The sequence below is a fragment of the Perca fluviatilis genome, chromosome 6 (genome assembly GCF_010015445.1).
Source record: "Perca fluviatilis chromosome 6, GENO_Pfluv_1.0, whole genome shotgun sequence".
Classification (NCBI taxonomy): Eukaryota; Metazoa; Chordata; class Actinopteri; order Perciformes; family Percidae; genus Perca; species Perca fluviatilis.
In genome coordinates, this window is record NC_053117.1 from 42,618,385 (window position 1) to 42,639,201 (window position 20,817).

General features: G+C 40.6%; 1 protein-coding gene across 9 annotated transcripts in view; it reads left to right on the top strand.

Annotated features, from left to right (window-relative positions):
- The window catches only part of LOC120560195 (transcriptional regulator CRZ1-like), a 92,789-nt gene that overhangs the window by 68,112 nt on the left and 3,860 nt on the right, over positions 1-20,817 (top strand). For 7 of the 9 annotated variants that reach the window (XM_039802440.1, XM_039802445.1, XM_039802446.1 and 4 more), the window contains 2 exons: positions 14,895-15,182; positions 16,713-17,008. In XM_039802440.1, coding sequence (XP_039658374.1) covers positions 14,895-15,182; positions 16,713-17,008 — 584 coding nt within the window. Of the gene's footprint in view, positions 1-14,894; positions 15,183-16,712; positions 18,577-20,817 lie in introns of those variants that run through there. The other 2 variants (XM_039802443.1, XM_039802444.1) reach the window with 2 other exon arrangements.

The window sequence follows — 20,817 nt, forward strand, 5'->3', positions numbered from 1 at the left end:
AAGTCACATGAGAACACACACAGGTGAGAGGCCGTATTCCTGCAAAACATGTGGAAAAGATTTCAGACATAATAGTCACTTGTTGGTCCACATGAGAACTCACACAGGTGAGAAGCCATATTCTTGCAAAACCTGTGGAAAAGGGTTTGGGCGTAGTAGTGGCTTGTTGATGCACATGAGAACTCACACAGGTGAGAAGCCGTACGTTTGCAAGACCTGCGGAAAAGGATTCTGTGATGGTTCAGGTTTAACAAAGCATATGAGAACCCACAGAGGATAGAATCTAATCTAATATTGATCCTTTACATTTTGATTATAACATTCTAGTGGTTCATGGTCAAAACTGACAAGAACCCTCAGAAGTGAGGAGCAACATTTTTGCAGCAATTGTGGGGAAAAGTGACCTGAGGATCAACATTGAGCTGAAACTCTCGTAGAGACGTGTTTAGAGCTGCAAAGATGAATCTATTAATCGATTAGTTGTCAACTTTTTAATTAATCGCCAGCTATTTTGATAACCGATTAGTCGGTTTGAGTAATTTATTAAGACAAAAGTAAAAATTATTTGATTCCAGCTTCTTAAATGTTAATATCTTCTAGTTTCTTCTCTCCTCTGTGACAGTCAACCGAATATCTTTGAGTTGTTGACAAAACAAGACATTTGAGGACGTCATCTTGGGCTTTTGGAAAACACTGATCCACATTTTTCAAAATTTTCTGACATTTTATCGACCAAATAACTAATCGATTAATCAACTATGAAAATAATCGTAAGTTTCAGCCGTAGACGTGTTTAACTGAATGAAATACTTTTTAATGTTAAATATTTTGAACAAAGATGAGATGTCAATCACTTAATGTAAAGTATCTCTTTGTATGACTATTACTTCTGTTATTAACAGTATTTCTGTGAAACATTTGTAATCTCCCAAATCAAGGGAGAATGTGAGTTTCACTGTGAGTGGACAGTAGTGGCTGTTAAACAATGATGTGAACTTAATGGTTGTTTTTGCCGAATGTTAATTTACAAAGTATCTCAGAATCACTTTTAGTTTAAAGTTTAACAAGAACTTTAAATCCATGTACTTTGATTAGTATTTGATAGTTCTATATGAAGCCTCCTGAACATTTTTGCAGGAAGTCAGGGTCACATTCAGTCGCGACTTAATGTAGCAACAGATTTTTTTGAACTGAAACGGGGGTGCATTGAACACCCTGCTGTGTGCGCTCTGCCTTTTTATTACCACGAGTTTACAGGGAAGTCTCTGCTGATTGGCTATCACCTGGGACACAGCCAATAAACCAGAGACACGCCCACTAAACCAGAGAAAACAGAACTCAACGTGTGCAACTCCCGTTGCACACGTTTCACACCGTTCCGAGGAAACGTGTTGTTCAACCAGGTACCGCAGCAACAAGTTGCACGCCGATTTGAGATTGAAGATTTTACATGTTTTACATTTCTGAGTGACTGACATCAGTTTTTATTAAAGTATAAGAATGTTTAAGTGCCTTTTGGCCATTTTTATACACTAGCATTTGTGTCTGACACGATTTTGGCCAAATGTTTTGCATATTTGTTTGATAAATGACAAATGGTTGATTGTTCGTTTTTATACGGCTGGGTTTTATTTGGAGAGTGTAATCAGCGATGTGATGACTGCATGGTTTGGGAACTTCTTGTATCATCAAAATAAAAGTTATTGCTAGAGAAAGATCATCATAATCATCAGTGTGTCTTTGACCAGTGGTAGGAAAGATAATCCTCTGTGATCCATCCCATGTACTCTTGGTAAGTGTAGATTCTGACCGACAGAAGGCAGCAGTTCAGCTTTCTGTGGGCTCACAGGAATCATTGCTTTTTATCAGTGGAACTCAATTTACAGTGATCCATTGACTCACTTTAGATTCTTCAGGACCCTTATGTTTGATACAGTATCCTAGCTCATATTTGTAATTCTTGTAAAATAAAAAAGGAATACAAGTCTCCTTAGATATAAGATGTAACATCCATTCTAGTAGGACTTTACACATCTTACAAAGAACTAAATTATTTTATTAGGGGATAAAAATCCTTATAGGATTTGTTTTTAATGGGTAGCTATCAAAAGATTTATTGGAACAAAAAAAATATAGACTGTGAAAATCCTAAAAGAAAAGCTTCCTCAGTTTCACCGTCGGACCTTAATGAGTGTGACAGCCAGCGGAAGTAAACAAGGCTGCTGGCCGTAGCGTTAGCTGCATGCTGCTGTTGAATGAGCTGGAAGACGGTATTGTAGTCGTAGAGCAGATGGTTCTTTCAGCTGGAACTAAGCAACAATGTCTTCAGTTGAGTGTTTTGAGAGAGTTTGTCACCGAGCGACTAACTGCTGCTGCTATAAATATTCCAAGTTGTTGAAAATCGTCGACTGGGAGGGGACTAGGGAACCTCAGTCAGGTTTAAACTCTGTGCCAAACAATGAAGTAGCTGTAAGTGATGTGGAATGTAATACTGGAAACACATCCGCTCCTCTGAACGTGCTGGAAGCTTTGGCCTCAAGAAACATCTGCAGAAACACTGGAGTCCGAACAGGAGTGAAACCATTTAGTTTCTCAGTTTGTGGTAAAAGATACCGTCTGAAGAACTCCTTAACGAGTCACATGAGACTTCATTCGAAGAAAAATGTTTCACCTGCTCAGCGTATAAACTAGTGGTACTCATTAGCAAAGGCAATTTGGTTAAACACAAGAGAATCCACACAGGGGAAAAACCATTTAGTTTCTCATTTTGTAGTAAAAGATTCACCCAAAAGGGAAATCTGAAACAACACTTAACTGTCCACATGAGGGACAAATCATTTAGTTGTTCAGTTTGTGATAGAAGATTCTCTTTCGGCTCAGTCTTGTCAAAAGACACAAGTGTGTTGGTGAGCGGAGCAGAAATCAGTGAAGCTGCAGAGATGCTCGCTGGGACAATTAGTCAAGTACTGAGTTCAAGTGTTTGTTCAACACTAATCAGCTATAAACTGTCAGACTTAAGGCTGCTACTTACCTCAAAATAAGCTTTTTTTCAGCTAAAATGAATACACAATTGTAATTCTGTTTTTATTTGTCTTTATTTAGTTTTCTAGCGTACAGCTCTGTGATATCTATGGTATCAACTGCAGTTAAAAGGTTGTACTTCAATATTTGCCACAGTTTTGGTAACTAAGCACTGTGTTGCTTAGGAATTGTAAAACTTTTTTGAATACATTTCTATGAATAAATCAAAGTTAAACTTTTTTTTACATCGGTTTCCCTAAAGAAAGTGGTGGTTAGTAATGAGTTACATTTACATTTGTGTGTCATCTCAGTTATAATAACTTTGTATTCTCCAAGTTAATATCTGAGATCTTTGAACAAGGTAACGTCACTTAAAAAGAAACAAACAAACCAACCAAAGTTATCTAAATCACTTTATGTGAACTGAAGGACGCGGAGATGGTCATCTATATTCTTTTTCACTTTATGAGGTTTTTTTAACATTAATATGCGTTCCCCCTGCCTGCCTATGGTCCCCCAGTGGCTAGAAATGGTGATAGGTGTAAACCGAGCCCTGGGTATCCTGCTCTGCCTTTGAGAAAATGAAAGCTCAGATGGGCCAATCAGGAATCTTCTCCTCATGAGGTCATAAGGAGCAAGGTTACCTCCCTTTTCTTTGCTTTGCCCGCCCAGAGAATTTGGCCCACCCATGAGAGAGAGACATCATGGCTTTCAAACGAGCAAAGTGGCAGTAGGTGAAGGCCACACCCCCACCCTCCACCTTGCCCCCCCCCCCTCCCTCCTCAATAGATACAGACACAGAAATGGCACATCCTAAGGAAAGCTCATTGTGGGACTGGCGTAAATATACAAATCATAACTCTAAGAATGAATGAATTATTTAAGTGTAAGATCAACAGATAAGTCTTGAGACCCCTCTTGAAGGATCCAAAACTATCACATGAACGCTGAACACTAGGCAACTCATATCATAGCATGCATGCATATTTTAAGAGGACTGTCTGCAGGGAATGGGTCTGACCAATCACGGTGGGTGTGGGCCGCCTGGGCCAAAAATGCCAGGGCCAATTTTTTGTCCCTGGTGTGCAGAGGTGTGCGGCCTCTGATGTATGTAGCAATTGTAAGTCGCTTTGGATTAAAGCGTCAGCTAAACGACATGTAATGTAATGTAACATGAATATTGGTACTTTCTGCTCCTTACAATTTACAAAATTGGCTCTTTACTTTAGTTTCAAATCATTTCAGTGGAGTTACCGTATTTTTCGCATCATCAATACCGAATTCAATCTAATTGGATAGGAATATACGTTGCACCACTACAAGACGACTTGACAGATTCTGCGGCAAATCATTGCGGCTTTATGTAGATTCCTTTAAATGTTATGGGGAAGAGTAAAAAAGAGAAACTGGATCTGTGAATTCTCACAGAATCCCAACTGAATTCATATCTTGCTACTCAGTCAGAATCTTATTAACCTGGAGTCTGTCACAATAATCATATATGTGATGTTTTAGGCCTACTGGCAGACATCCATTGATGAATGTAAGCAATGGTATAAAAAGAGCCTTTTCTCTATGCCCACTGAAGTTTCCCAGCTTGCACTCTAGTAACATTTGTGTGGTCGATGTAGCTTTGCATAAAAAATGGTTGTCATTCACAAGGCTACTTTTACTCTTTAAGTAACTTTCCAAGCCTGTACTTTGTTTTAAAGGAACACGCCGACTTATTGGGAATTTAGCTTATTCACCGTAACCCCCAGAGTTAGACAAGTCCATACATACCCTTCTCATCTCTGTGTGTGCTGTAAAGGTGTCTGACGGCTCCAGCGGCATCAGCCCATAACAGAACAGGCAGGTGAATGGTTCCAGTAATCCTACTGCTCCAAATAAGTGACAAAATAACGCTAACATGTTCCTATTTACATGTTGTGATTTGTAGAGTCACAGCGTGTACAAAAAACAACGTAACATGAGGCACAGCCATCTTCTAACCGTAAACAAACCGAGAACTATATTCTCAGGCGGAAGAATATAGTACTTGGGCGGAGTGATATGCTCGCAGCAAGCCTGTCTGAGAATATAGTTCCCGGTTTGTTTACTGTTAGAAGACGTCTGTGTCTCATGTTACGTTCCCTGCCTTTGTAACTCTAAACCACACATGTAAACAGGAAAAGTTGGTGTTATTAATTTTATGTTGTCGAGTTATTGTCACACGTGAGCAGTAGGTACTGTTGAACCAGTTACCTGCAGGATCTGTGCTGGGCTAAGCTAATACAGCGTTACAGCACCACGGAGATGAAGAAGGGTATGTACGGATAATCTAACTCTAAGTTACGTTACGCTAATTCCCAATAATTTTCTGCGCGGTTTAAGGAAGTGGAGAATCTTGTGGATGTAGCATTGTTTGCAGATGATGGTGCTTTATGGAAAAGGGGAAGAAATTTTGAATTTGTGGTGAATACGATACAGCAAGCAAGAGAGATCCAAGATTTCAAGATTTACTTTATTGTCATTGTCATGTCTACTTCCGTACATACAAAAAATTTAATATTGTTCCCCCAGCTTGTGTCAGTATAAAACAGGGAAATAAATAAAATAAAAACACATACAATACAGCATATGGACATATAGGAGGCACTTTGGCACAGAGTATTAAAGTGCAGTGGAGAGTAGCAGCTTGTGCAGAATAGCAGCACAGTATGTAAAGTGTAAGTGCAATGCAGTCATGTGTTTAGTCCAAACAAAGTGCAGTTCAGGCAGGTAGCTGCACAGTAGGGAAGCATGGCAGTGGGATGGGGCACAGTCCATTTAAAATCCCAACAGCCTGTGGAAAGTATCTGTTCAGCATGCTGCTGGATCTTGAGCAGAGGCTCCTGTATCTTTTCCCAGACGGAAGGAGGGAGAGAAGGCCGTGGGAAGGGTCTTTTATGATGTTGATGGCCCTGTGAGCACACCACTGGTTATATATCTCCAGCAGGGAGGAGAGAGGGACACTGATGATCTTGCTGGCTGTCTTTACAATCCTGTTCAGTTGGTGTTTCTCCAGGCCCTTACAGCTGCCAAACCAGGAGGTGAGGCCATATGTTATGACAAATTCAACAGTGCCTCTGTAGAATGTGGATAGTGGGTAGACCTGCCCTTTTCAGACTACATCAACAAGCAGTTGATGTAGTGGATAAATAGATGGGGTTTTAGGATTTCAATTGATAAAACCAAAACAATGCTTTTCTCAAGAAAGAAAATAGCTAAAGATATAAAAATGAAATTATCTGCTAATGAATTAGAAAGGGTTGACTCCTTTAAATACCTGGGCATACGGTTTGATCAAAAATTAACATGGGGAGTGCATATACAAAAAAATATTTGATAATGCAAGAAAGTACTAAATGTAATTAGGTGTCTATGCGGAGTGGAGTGGGGAGCAAGCAGACACGCTCTAACAACAATTTACACAGGATTGATCAGGTCTGTATTAGACTATGGAAGCATAATATATGGGTCTGCAGCCAAAACATTGGAGTAAGTTGGATGTGATCCAAAATCAAGCGTTAAGGTTGTGCTGTGGTGCTGTCAAAGCCACACCAGACCAGTGACAGCTATCCAGGTGGAGATGGGAGAAATACCTCTTCACCTTAGAAGAGATCAGCTAGCTCTTGTGTATTGGGCAAACTTGAGGGGCTCCACCAAGGGTTTTTAAAGAAGTGTCCATTGATTTGGGGTTGTTAGAAGAAAAGCAAAGAAATTACATGGACAAAATAGGATGCAGAGTTATTTAATGGAGAGGTATAAAGAGAATATAACTATACATACAGATGCCTCTAAACAGACTGATAAAAGAATGGGGGTTGCTTATGTCATCCCAAAGTTAAAATAGGTAAAAGAATCAGTGATGATTTAGCAGATTACACAGCGGAGTTAGTTGCTGTGTGGCTAGCTCTGCTATGGGTGGAAGTCAATAGGCCAAGGAAGGCAGTAATTGCTTTAGAGTACAGCTCAGCTTTGATCATCATCAAAACTTTTCAGTCAAAATCTAGGCAAGATATTGTATTTGAAATAGTACAAGCTGCAAACAATCTGTTACAGTCAGAAACCAAGATAACACTTCAGTGGGTACCAGCTCATATAGGAGTTGTAGGAAATGAGCTAGCAGATACATGTGCTAAGCAAGCAGCGGAAAAAAACAGCATAGATATTGAGGTCAATTATAGCAAAGCAGAAATTAAAAGTATGGTTAAAAACATAGTTAAGGGAAAATGGCAAACATTATGGGAATGGGCAGACTGGAAGACGGTTATATAATATCCAGAATAAAGTGGGAAAGATAGATAGCACTTTATTGTCCGTATACACGGAAATTTGTCTTGCAATACAAGCTCCAACAATCACCACACAACCTAAAAACATAGAGACATCAATAAAACATAGATGGGGGCTGCCATGCAAGAGTGGTCTTAAATAGCCATACATATATAGATAAAGGTAAAAATAGATAAAAATAAAAATAGGGGGGGGGGGGGACTATCACTTCTTTGCTTTCCTGTGTTGATTCAGCAGAGATATTGACAAAGGAACAAAAGAGTGTTGTGTGTGAAAGAGCAGAAATATGAACAGAAGCAAGGAGGAGGGAGATGTATTTTCAAGAATGAGGTATGGACATGGTGGTGTGTACTCTCTCTCTTGTGTTGTGTGGTGTCACAGATGAAGTAGTCGCTTTTCATTAGCTATCACAGCCGTTTAATCTGATAAATAGCAGAATAGCGTTTCACAATCACATTCGTCGCTATAAAGAGCTCCAGTTAGCTAAAATGAAAACAGAAATTATTCAGTTTACTGTTGCCACGGTTGTATCATAAAAGTTATGTTATCAAGCTAGCACAACGTGGTGAGCTTTTTCATTTAAGCTAAAACAAAAGAAACAAAACAAAAGTGTTCTTGTCAGTGTGTTCGTTTGTTGAGAAGAAGGTAAAAAAGTCGCTCCAACTTCAGATAAAAAATCTACAACTTCTCTCCTTCTGTTCAACATTTATTTCCAAGCAATAAGGCAGAAAAAGGGTCCAGGAATACACAGCTGTGGGCAACAGTTTGCTTCATTCTGAAAACTCCGCAAAATGTGCCCCGAATCCTTTGTCTAAACAGTTTAAATACTATTCTACTCCGGCGCGTTCTTCTCCTATTGGTCCGGGTGTCAGGTCTGTTTTGTGCGTCCAATGTGGGGATTGTCCTTGAAACATGATATGCCTAGTTTTTAAACGTTGTATTAAATGTGTCAAAACTGGTTAAAAGTTCAAACTAAAAGCAAACATATGATGTATGTTCCTTTATCATCTGTCATGGAGCTTCCCTGATCTTCGCACCTCTCCCAGTCGCACATCCTCTCTGTGGACAAAGAGCTGGCAATGTGTCAGCCTGTAGCACAGCGGGAGACTGCTGACTTGACACAAAAAATAGCTGAGTTCAATAGTTCAGATGGCGTCATCTTCTGGAACTTTTCAGAATGGAATGTTCCCGGGGGAAGGCCCTTTTCCCATCAGACACCCTAGCAACAGGCTCTGAAAATTCTCATTGGAGGATTTCTTTCTATGCTCTGTGTTAACCCTTTATCTGCACTATGAGTACACTGAAGTCAAATTGAAACATTCCATTACATAGAAAGAAAGTTATTAAAACTGATTGATCATATAATCCAGAAAGTCATTATTACTAATTGTTTATATTTATATTATGGTATAGAAAGTCATTAGTGATTGCATTTACTCAGGGCCTTGGTGTGACTTGTTTTGTTGAACTTAGGCACATGTTAACTTTTATTTTTTTCTTCACACCTCCCATGTGGATATACTGCATGCATACTAACATATTATCACAATGAACACATTTACCTAACTATAACAGTGGAGCTCAGTATATGCGACTTACCATGAAACAGTCTACTGCAGACTAGTGATGGTGTGTAAGAATTTACCCTAAAGTCTGCAGAATAGCACCAATAGATGGCGCTCATGTTACAGAAAAAGCCTGTCTCATATGGAAACTACTAGCCAAATGAAAAGTTACCTTTTAATGGCGAGTGGAATTATTAACTCATGCTACAGACACACAAGATTAAATAATACTTTGTTAATAATGAAGAAGCATGCTGATGGCAACTGTGTATTCTGTGGTAGTCCAGAGTCTATAGAGCATGTTATTATACACTGTCCTAAATATCAAGAAGAAAGACTAAGATAAATCTCACAATTGCAATTAAAAGAGTTAAGGTTAATCTTAGAGGACATTCTACAAAGAAGCTCAGGTGAAATCTGTGTGGTGTCCGAACAACAATGCTGCGACGACGTGTTGATAAGAATTCAGCTGGACACTGTTCTTGATTATAAAAGTTTATTACATCAAAGAATTCAGCATCAATTTACAAGCTCTGCAGAAGCTCGGAGAATTATGAAGCCCAAAGTACACTCTGAAGTTCTGCTCTTGAGACAGAATATATTCTATGCTTTGTGTAACATAGGAAGTGGTGATGTTGGGCAAATGATAGGAGCAGGGGCAACCAATCAATACCTTCCAGAGGGCCCCTCTGGAATGTTACCCTCTGACCTGGTACCTCAGCAAAATGGAACCATGTCTATCTGAACCCCCTATAACAGACACTTAAGCCAATGTTAAGCCTTTTAGATACTACATCTGTTTTAAGTATGTATTTAGCTTTCTGAGGAATACAGGACTAATTAAAAGTATTTAGTTTATTTTTTTTAATATTAGTATTATTTTGTTTGTTTGTTTGCTTCATAGTTGGAAAGGTTAGACTCCAGCACCACAGCCCGGTCCAGCTGGTGGCGGTAATGCACCATTAAAGTTAGTTGTCAACCGCCGTAAAACTGGAAGAAGAAGCAGCGGATGTTACTCTTTGTGCAATGGTGTCTAACGTGAGTAGAAACAGCGGAGTGGGTTTGTGGTGCTGAGAAAGCGTGTGTTATCTTCGGCAGGACTGCTCCATCAGAGCCTCGCTGGGTCTGAACGGACTTGGTGCTGCTCCGCTTCTTTCTCATCTCCCGGTACAACACAGAGCTATAGGCGCTAGCTTAGCGTGCTAGCTGGTTAGCAGCACAGAGCTATCGGCGCTAGCTGGTTAGCAGCACAGACTGAAGCAGAACAAACTGTGTCTGTGACGGACTCGTTGTGTGAAAATGACTAAAGTCCAGATGCTGAGAGCGTCGGTGGAGCAGCGACTAGCTGCGGCTGCTGAAGAGATATTTGGGCTGTTTGAAAGAACGATAGCAAAGTACGAGGAGGAACTCTGTCGTTCAAAAGAGGAGAACGAGCGACAACGGGAGCTACAGGACGCTGTTTCCAGCCCTCGTCTCCGGGTACACAGAGCAGGTTTGGTCCCTTTACTTCTTCTCTGGGTCCACACTATGGTTCTACTCACATCAGACCCATATGGGTCAACTTTCAGGGCCCCGGTCATTCTGGTTCATCACACCATGTTCTCAAATTACAAAGTAGGTAGCCTACATAAAACTAAAGTGCAGACAGGTCAGCCAAATAGTCCAGTCATTTTATGAAAAAAGGTAGGACAAATGGCAACAGAAGCAAACTCAACTGTATTGTATCCTCAATATGTCCTGAGTAAGGGAAAAAGCCCTGAAGAATCCCATTAGGGGAAAGTTTTGAAAAAGACCCGAAATATAGCCTATTCATTCATTTTCTCACGTGAATAGGGTAACATTTTTAACCTTTAGATATCCCCATGAAAATTACTGAGTTGATTACTTAAATCAAAGACAAACACAAAATGTAGCCTATTACAAGTTTTTTGAAATTATTTGTTAACCTGGGCAAATGTCCTAGGTTGACCCCCATTTTGGCTTAAAATGACTGGACTAAAAAGCTGAGGGCTCCAGACTAACTTTGCGATACTAGGAGCACTACAGCCACTTACGGAATTATTTTTTTTTTTTGGTAAAGGGAAAAATTTAGGGACACGTACCTTAAGTTGACACAAGGCAAGGCAGCTTTAAGGCCGTTTTATGGTCCTGCGTAGAATCGATGGCGTACCCCCGCAGCCCCCTCTGCGTCTACGCCGTAGCCTGACGTCCCCTCTCAAAAAGTGTAACTACACGTCGCGGCGACGCACATGGCTTGGCCGTGGCTTGGTAGCGTTGCATATAGCGTATACACATTAATGTTTTAAAGTACTTTTAATATATAATAAGTAAACCTAAGTCACCTAACGCACAACTACAATAGTGTAACAATAAATAAGTTACACTATTAACAAGTAACAACAAAATAGATGTTGAGTTGGTATGCTAACTAAACCAGCTTCAAACTTAAGCTGTTCTTTTGCAGAAAAATGACCATATTTGCCTTCTCTGGCAAGATACACCTCCTGGCTTATGGCATGTCCTGCACAGGAGAAACCCCTCTCAGACGGTGTCCAACAGGCCTGTACACACACAGGTAGGAGTTTATAAGGGCAGACAATTTGGGGAGGCTGTCCTGCCTCCCACACCACCAGGCAGGATCTTGTCCTGAACGATTAGCAGAGCAAGTGTAATATGTTTACTAGTGATCACGTGCAGTGAATGGTTAATATATTTTTATGTCCGTTTTGGAGACCAAAATTTGTGTTCTAATCCGGTCCGAATACTACCGTTTGAGTAGGAACCGGTTCCATAGTGGAACCGGATTCCGGTACCCAACCCTAGTAACAGATCATAAATGTATTTTGACCCTAAACCATTTAGATTTATAAACCAGCAAAAGTATTTTGAAATCAATTCTTTGATGCACTGGAAGCCAGTGTGTAAAGTAAAGATGCACCGATTGACCGATTTTGTCACATGACGGGCCATGACTGGCGACCTGCCGGTCAGTCTCACATATGCCGTTTTTATGCCGGTCAAATTCACTCGGGCACCGCATGATTAACATCGCGCAACATCAGCACCACACTTTCACACGCAGGGTTTCCGCTATATGCATGTAGCAGCGGCTCACTGCTGCTCAATCAGCTGTTTATGAAATGTCAGTCATAATTTACATGGCTGTGCAGAGCCGTCTGCTCTACTGATCTCAGGCGAACAGTCAGCCGCTCTTTCTCTATCTCTCTCCCCTCTGAGGCTGAACAACTGGAACATGAAAACCACACTCACGCGGTCCCCTGAAATATGACAGCTACAGTTTATCTGAAAATAGCGTTGGGCACACTGCCTTTTTTGTTTTTGAATTTACTGTTTGTCAGACCCCAGATGAGACACATTGACGCACAATGACACGTAAAGCAAACTTGCTAAAACAGGAACTACACGCTGTTTTCAGGTAACGTGTGTGTGTGTGTGTGTGTGTGTGTGTGTGTGTGTGTGTGTGTGTGTGTGTGTGTGTGTGTGTGTGTGTGTGTGTGTGTGTGTGTGTGTGTGTGTGTGTGTGTGTGTGTGTGTGTGTGTGTGTGTGTGTGTGTGTGTGTTGAGAAATATCTTTATACTGCAAGGCTCAATTTATTTTATTTGTATTTGGTATTTATATATTTTATTGCCATTACCCGTTTCCTCGGTTTTCATACATACAGAAGTTTAGTTTGCTAAATATATCACTTTTTTTTTTTAGTTGGATATTGGATGTGAAAAGAAGGAAATGGTTCTAACATTGCACTTTAGGTGTGTGAATTTCCCACACTAGGAGTAATTTATGTAGTTCTATTTTATAGTGATCAATTATCTATTAAAAAAATGTTCTATGCAAAATGTAAATTTGTTCTATTAAAGAAAAGATAGAAAATAAACATTTGTGTGTGCTGTAAAGCAGTTAGAAAAGATTTAATCGGAATTGGCTAAAATCGGTATCGGCTGGTCAAACTCAATGAGAAATCGGATTCGGCCTAAAAATTGTAATCAGTGCATCTCTAGTGTAAAGACTTCATAACTGGAGTGATGTGATCCACTTTCTTGGTGTTAGTGAGGACTTGAGTAGCATCCTTTTAAATTAGCTGCAGCTGTCTGATTTTTCTTTTTCTTTTTTTTTAGGGAGAACTGTAAAGACACAGTTACAATAGTCAAGGCTACTGAAGATAAAAGCAAGGACAAGTTTTTCCAAATCCTGCTGAGACATAAGTCCTTTAACCCTTGATATATATTTTAATGTGGTAATAGGCTGACTTTGTAATTGTCTTAATGTGGCTGTTGAAATTCAGGTCTGAGTCCATGATTACACCAAGATTTCTGGCTTTGTCTGTTTTTAACATTGTTGTCTGAAGCTGAGCGCTGACTTTTAATAGTTTCTCTTTTGCTCCAAAAACAACTGCCTTAGTTTTTTCTTCATTTAATTTAAGAAAGTTCTGTTAATTTGTTCAATGCACTTAGTCAGTTGTTGTATTGGACTATAGTCCCCTGGCGATAAGGTTATGTAAATTTGTGTGTCGTCCGCATAACTATGGTAACTTATTTTGTTGTTTTCCATAATCTGAGCCAGTGGAAGCATGTAGATATAAAAAAAAAAAAAAGTAAAGCAGAACGGAGCCTTGGGGAACTCCACACATCATATTTGTATGCTCAGATGCATAATTACCTATAGATACAAAGTAATCCCTATTCTTTAAGTATGATTCAACCCAGTTTACTACTGTGCCAGAAAGTCCAACCAAGTATTCCAATCGGTCTAGTAATATGTCATGGTCAACCATATAAAATGCAGCACTGAGATCGAGTAATACTAAGACTGAAGTTTTGCCACCATCTGTTTTTAAGTGGATGTCATTAAAGAGTTTAACAAGAGCTGTCTCAGTGCTGTGGTGTGGTTGAAAACCTGACTGGAAGGCATCAAAACTGTGGTTTAGTGACAAGAAAAGGTTGAGTTGTTGAAAACCTGTTTTTTCAGAGTTTTAAACACGTAATACTTTTGTTCATTAACCCTGACGACAGTGGTTCCCAAACTGGATGGCCCCAAGTTATAACACACCAACAACTGGTCCTTATATTTAATAAATACATACCTTTTCAGTTATAGGTCATAGGTCCAACTAATCGTTGACCATAAAAACATTGGGGTAGACAGCACCTATTGTGTTGTCATGTTTGCTTCAGGAGATATGATGCAAAATACATCATTTGGGTGGTGATGGCGCAGTGGATATGACCCATGCCTTTGGTGTGGGAGATCTGGGTTCAATTCCCACTGCGGTACATTAACATTTGACACTTAACCCATAGTTGCTCCAGAGGCGTGCAGCCTCTGACATATGTAGTAATTGTAAGTCACTTTGGATGACAGCGTCAGCTAATTTACATGTAATGTAATCTGGTTCAGCGGAAAAATAAATGGCCGCCACAGAGCATTTTTGCGATGGCTCCATTTCTGAAAATGTTCAGGGCCCCAAACTGTACAAGTCTACCAATTCAATGCTTTTATGAAAAAGTGAACATATCACCTGAACTATTCAGTTTATCCCTGTACTGTGTGGGACAAATCTGTTTTAAAGCATCAGATTTAAATTTTAGATTTTTAAAATAATTAAAGCCTCTGTCCTGTTTGACAGGTCCTGAAACATCCCCTGCTTAATCTTTTATTTTACATAACATAAATGGGACCAAACTAGCGATTGAGACCATAGTCATTATGGTAATGTTTGCTGAGTATTAAATTAAGTGAGAAGTGGGTCATTTTCTCATATCTATATATCTATCTATAAAACAGACTTCTTTTTGGAGCCTGCTAAAATTAGAGAGAATGCAGCTTTAATGAGCTTTAGCATTGGCTCCACTTTTCTGACCCGGAAGCTCCGTTCATCATTTCTACAGTCTATGGTCTCAAGAAAAAGAGAACAAGTGTTCTTTTATACAATAACAGTAGTATCCTATTTATTGTGTTCTCTGTCCTTCCAGAGCTCCCACAGCAACATGTCTGTAAGGAGGAGGAGGTTCTCTCTGACCAGCAGCTCAACATGCCAGTTATAACCTCTGTGGAATCAGAAGCAAACGGTGATCACCAGCTCCTCTCTCACAACTCGCATGAAGCTGAGAGCCAAGATCAGAAAGGAGGCAAGCATAGAGACTCAGGATCAACTAGAAATGCAGAGCCAGAACCAAAGAAGAGACGACGCAAGAGCAGAAGTCACAGCAACAACGTAGACAACACTAACGTGTCAGAGATTCACCGTAATACTCAAACAGGTAAAAAGTCTTTCATTTGTGACACGTGGGAAAGACTTAAAGTATAATTCACTATTGCAGAGACACCTGAGAGGCCACACAGGTGAGAATCCTTATTTTTGCAAAACGTGGAAAATTTTCAGCCAAAATAGTGGCTTGTTGGTCCAATTGAGAACTCACACAGGTGAGAAGCTGTACATTTACAAGAACTTTTATACTTTGATATATTCTGTGCTATACACTTCTCTTCACCCTTTCTGGTGATTGCTCAGAAACTGCCTGTATATTGTAAATATATCTAGTAAAGCCTTATAAATCTTCTAAATGCCCTAGGTCTCTGGTTTGTTTTACCTGTGTCTAAATGCGGGCCTCCGGGAACTTCTGTTCCTCAGCATGCACGGAAGTACATAGAAAATCTGCAAACTTTCCCTTAAATTAATATTACCAGCTAATGCTATTGCTAGCTAGTTTGGTTGGCAAGGTGCTACCGAATTCTGAACAAGACATACTTTTTCGGAGACGAAAATTGTTCCAATTAGCACGGCAGGCTTTGGTGGAAAGTTGAGACCGACTCGACTTTGAGAGAAATGCTACCCTCCGTCACGCAGCGGTGGCCTATCATGTAAGCGGAGATCAGACTTGTTAGTCCGTTTTGAGGCAGTGTGAGAACAGGAAACATCACTGCCCCTATTGCTGCCACAAGAAAGTTTTGAAACCCTGAGCGTAAAAAAAAAGGAAACCCAAGCACTGAACTGCAGAGGAGTTTGTGTGGCAGCTGAGTGTTTGCCAAACAACAACGCACAGCCCGTCCTCTTTCTTTCTCTGTGAAATGAAGCTGCATTGTGTGGTCTAGTCTAAACGCAGCCTAAGCCTCTGTCCTGATTGACAGCCATGCCCTAAATCATCCCCTGCTTTATCGTCTATTTCTAAATAAATAGGACCATAATTTACTAAATGAACATCATGCTGCTGTATTGAAAAAGACTTGAAACTAAAGATTGAGACCATAAACTCATTATGAAAAGGTTGTAAATTAAGTGAGAAGTAGGGTCATTTTCTCTTATACTCTTATGGATCAGACTTTTTTTGGAGCCAGTGGAGTCACCCCCTGCTGAAACTTAAATAGAATGCAGCTTTAATGAGCTTCAGCATTGGCTTCACTTTTTAGCCCCCCCGAAGCTCCATTCATTATTTTTATTCAATTCAATTTTATTTATAGTATCAAATCATAACAAGAGTTATCTCGAGACACTTTACAGATAGAGTAGGTCTAGACCACACTCTATAATTTACAAAGCCCCAACAATTACAGTAATTCCCTCAAGAGCAAGCAGTGCGACAGTGGTGAGGAAAAACTCCCTCTTGGGAAGAAACCTCGGACAGACCCAGGCTCTTGGTAGGCGGTGTCTGATGGTGCCGGTTGGGGGTGTGATGAACAGTGGCAACGGTTTACAGTTTACAGTCTATGTTCTCAAGAAAAAGAGAACACTTGTTCTGTTCTTTTCTCCAATAACAGTAGTATCCTATTTCTTTTGTTGTCTGTCCCTCCAGAGCTCCCACAGCAACATGTCTGTAAGGAGGAGGAGGTTCTCTCTGACCAGCAGCTCTGTATTCAGGAGAGGAACTCCAGTCTGGACCAAGAGGACCCAGAGCCTCCACAGATTACAGAGGACCAGGAGGAACTGTGCACCAGTCAGGAGGGAGAGCAGCTTGTACTGAAGCAGGAGACTGATACCTTTATGTTGACTCCTACTTATGAGGAAAGGGACCACAGTGAAGGTCAGACTCTGAACTTCAATCCTGATGATGACACTCTAAGTGCAGCAGAGAAAGAGTCTGTAGCCAACATGCCAGTTATAACCTCTGTGGTATCAGAAGCAAACAGTGACCACCAGCTCCTCTCTCCCAACTCTCATGAAGCTGAGAGCCAAGATCAGAAAGGAGGCAAGCATGGAGACTCAGGACCAACTAGAAATGCAGAGCCAGAACCAAAGAAGAGACGACGCAAGAGCAGAAGTCACAGCAACAACGTAGACAACACTAACGTGTCAGAGATTCACCCTAATACTCAAACAGGTAAAAAGTCTTTCATATGTGACACATGTGGGAAAGACTTTAAGTATAATTCACTATTGCAGAGACACTTGAGAATCCACACAGGTGAAAAGCCTTATTCTTGCAAATCATGTGGAAAAGATTTCAGATGTAAACATAACCTGAAAAATCACTTGAGAATCCACACAGGTGAGAAGCCACGTGTTTCCAACACCTGTGAGAAAAGATTGAGTGATGTCTCATCATTAAAAAGGCCCATGATAGTCCACACAGATGAGAAGCCTTATTCTTGCAAAACATGTGGAAAAGATTTCAGAAAAAATAGCGAGTTGTTGGTTCATGTGAGAAGAGCCCACACAGGTGAGAAGCCGTACCTTTGCAAGACGTGTGGGAAAAGATTCTGTGACGCTTCAGACTTATTAAGGCATATGAGAACTCACACAGGTGAGAAGCCATATTCTTGCAAAACATGTGGAAAAGGGTTTGGATATAATAGTAACTTGTTGGTCCACATGAGAAGAGCCCACACAGGTGAGAAGCCGTACATTTGCCAGGCTTGCGGTAAAAGATTCTGTGAAGCTTCAGCTTTAAAAATCCACATGAGAACTCACACAGGTGAGAAGCCATATTCTTGCAAAACATGTGGAAAAGGGTTTGGCTGTAGTAGTGGCTTGTTGGTCCATATGAGAACTCACACAGGTGAGAAGCCGTATGTTTGCAAGACCTGCAGGAAAAGATTCTGTGTTGCTTCATCATTAACCAAGCATATGAGAACCCACAGAGGATAGAATCTAATCTAAGATCGATCATGGTTTTTGACCATAAAGTTCTAGTGGTTCATGGTCAAGTCCTATTAAAAGGTAGAAGTGCCTTCTTTTGGCCCTTTTTGTACACTACGTTTTGTTTTCTGATAAGATGCTGGCCACATTTTTGCATGTTTGATAAATGAAAATGATTGATTAAATTGTATCATCAAAATAAAATTTTCAAGTTATTTAACGATAGGTCATCATAATCTTGAGTGTCTCTTTGACCAGTGCGTACTTAAACATGTAAAGATAATCCTCTGTGATCCATCCCATGTTCTGTACTCTGTGTGAACTGTTACCATCAGGCAGACGATACACAGCTCATCGCTTTAAGAACTCCTTTGTTTCTGTATCCGTTGGAGTTTTAAACAGGACCCTAAGATAAGCAGAGCTTAGAGGCTGTACTGCAGTACAACACCACAAACTGATTAATGCGTCAGGGTGGGTATTTTTGAATTATTTGTATATTTTGCTGGTGTTGTGTGCCCATGTGTGTTGACAGGTCTAAGTCAAATTTGCCCATGGGGACAATAAAGTATCTATCAAAATGGTTTCTGGTTAATTCCAATTTATTAATAAGAATAAAATGACAACAGTTTTAAGTGTTCAAACCCTATCTTATTTACACTTTGAGAACTCAGCAGAACAACATCCAGCTGAACTAAACATTGTGGCAAAATGGAAAAAGTAGCTTGATATATGTTCCCAGGCTAGAGGGTGGAGAAAAAGTCCCTCCACGTAGTCCTGGTTCTTCCCCGAGGCCTCCTCCCAGCTTTATGTCCCGCCACCTAGTCTCGGGTCATCCCTGAGGCCACCTTCCAGCTGGACGGGCCGGGGGCATCCTTACCAGATGCTGAACCATCTCAGCCGGCTCCTTTTCAGCGGCTCTACTCCCAAGTTCCTCATGGATGACCGAGAGAGAAGCTCAATCTCTAAGGGAGCAGTGATGCCACGTAACGCGTTACTAGTAACGCGTTACGTGGCATCTGAACACTTTTTTTCAGTAACGAGTAATCTAACGCGTTACTATTTCCAAACCAGTAATCACATTAAAGTTATTTATCCAAGTCACTGTGCGTTACTATTTGTCATTTTCCTTAGTAAAAATATATATTTTAGCTTTCTTCTTGCGTCTCGGGGAGTGAAGTCACGTATGCGACAAGTCACGTTTTCAGCATGAGGACAGTTGACGTGTACCACGCAGTGACACAAACGTAAACAACAATGGAGGGATGAGAGAGATGCGCGTTTTCTAGCTGGAAATACAGTCACTATTTAGAGTTTGTGTCAGCTAAAGACGGCAATATTAAGGTTGGTTGTACACTCTATGCTGGTGGCGACTACGTCAAATTTGAAGAACCATTTGGAGTCGCAGCACTGCAGTCAAACTTACAGAGCAAGTCCCAGCAGGTGGTGCGAAGCAGAGAGGAGGAGGACCCCCACCACCCAAACAACAAAAGCTGGACTTCGGTGCAAAACCAGTAAGTGGGGGAGAGTTGAAGAAGTTGGTGGGGCAGTAGGCCTATGTTGTAGGGGAAATGCTGCCCTTAAACACGGTTGACTGGCTCTCTTTCGTGCCATAATAAACCAGATCCTACTACTGGCAACGCCGAGCTGCCTCACAGTAAACCGGTTGTCATGTTTATGTTGAGGCTGTGGGGGTGTTGTTGGCAGCTGCTGCATGTAACTAACAAAGTAACTTGTAATCTAACTTCGTTACTTTTAAAATCAAGTAATCTGTAAAGTAACTAAGTTACTTTTTCAAAGTAACTGTGGCAACACTGTAAGGGAGACACCAGCCACCCTCCTTAGGAAACCTATTTGGGCAACTTGTACCCGGGATTCAAACATAGGCAAACATTCAAATGGAAAATGAACATACTGTAACCAGACAGAAACTGTTGAACACATTCTAATTCATTGCAAGGAATACATCACCCAGAGAGAGAGAGAGAGAGAGAGATCACCTTTTACAGACATGTCAGAAGACAGACCACCACGCCTTTTCACTGTCAGGGCTTCTGGTGAAAAAAGCATGCAAGGTATATCACAATATTAAGTTTCTAAGAGAAATTGATTTAGTAAAGATAATTTAGTTTTATCCTTTTTATGTAGGCAATTTAAAGCAATACTTCTTCCACCTCTGCTTATTTGGTTTTCATACAAATCAATATCTGCAAAGTACCAACAAAAAGATGTCTGTCAGTGAAGTAGTTAAAGAGTGCAAATGTCCTTGTGGAAAGAAGCGAGGTAGCTGTACATCCTTACTGATGATGTTAAACACAAGTTTAAATAAAACGCCCTCAGCTAAAAGCAGAAAGAAAAGCTCCCTCACGTTTCCCGTCGGACCTTAATGAGTGTGACAGCCAGCGGAAGTAAACAAGGCTGCTGGCCGTAGCGTTAGCTGCATGCTGCTGTTGAATGAGCTGGAAGACGGTATTGTAGTCGTAGAGCAGATGATTCTTTCAGCTGGAACTAAGCAACAATGTCTTCAGTTGAGTGTTTGAGAGAGTTTGTCACCGAGCGACTAACTGCTGCTGCTGAAGAAATATTCCGAGTTGTTGAAAAAACTATCGTCGAGTACGAGGAAGAGATCGCTCGGCAGCGCAGACTGTTGGATGGCGTTTGGAGACCAGAAATCAGGTTACACAGGATAGGTGAGTTTAACCGCTACTATTTGAATCCTGGTTAAAACCACAGATGTCTACGGAGTCCCTGTTGTGCCAACAAGTGATTACTGTCAGCAGGAGCGCCCTGTGCCCTGATTAGAACCATCCTCCTACCTTGGAAAT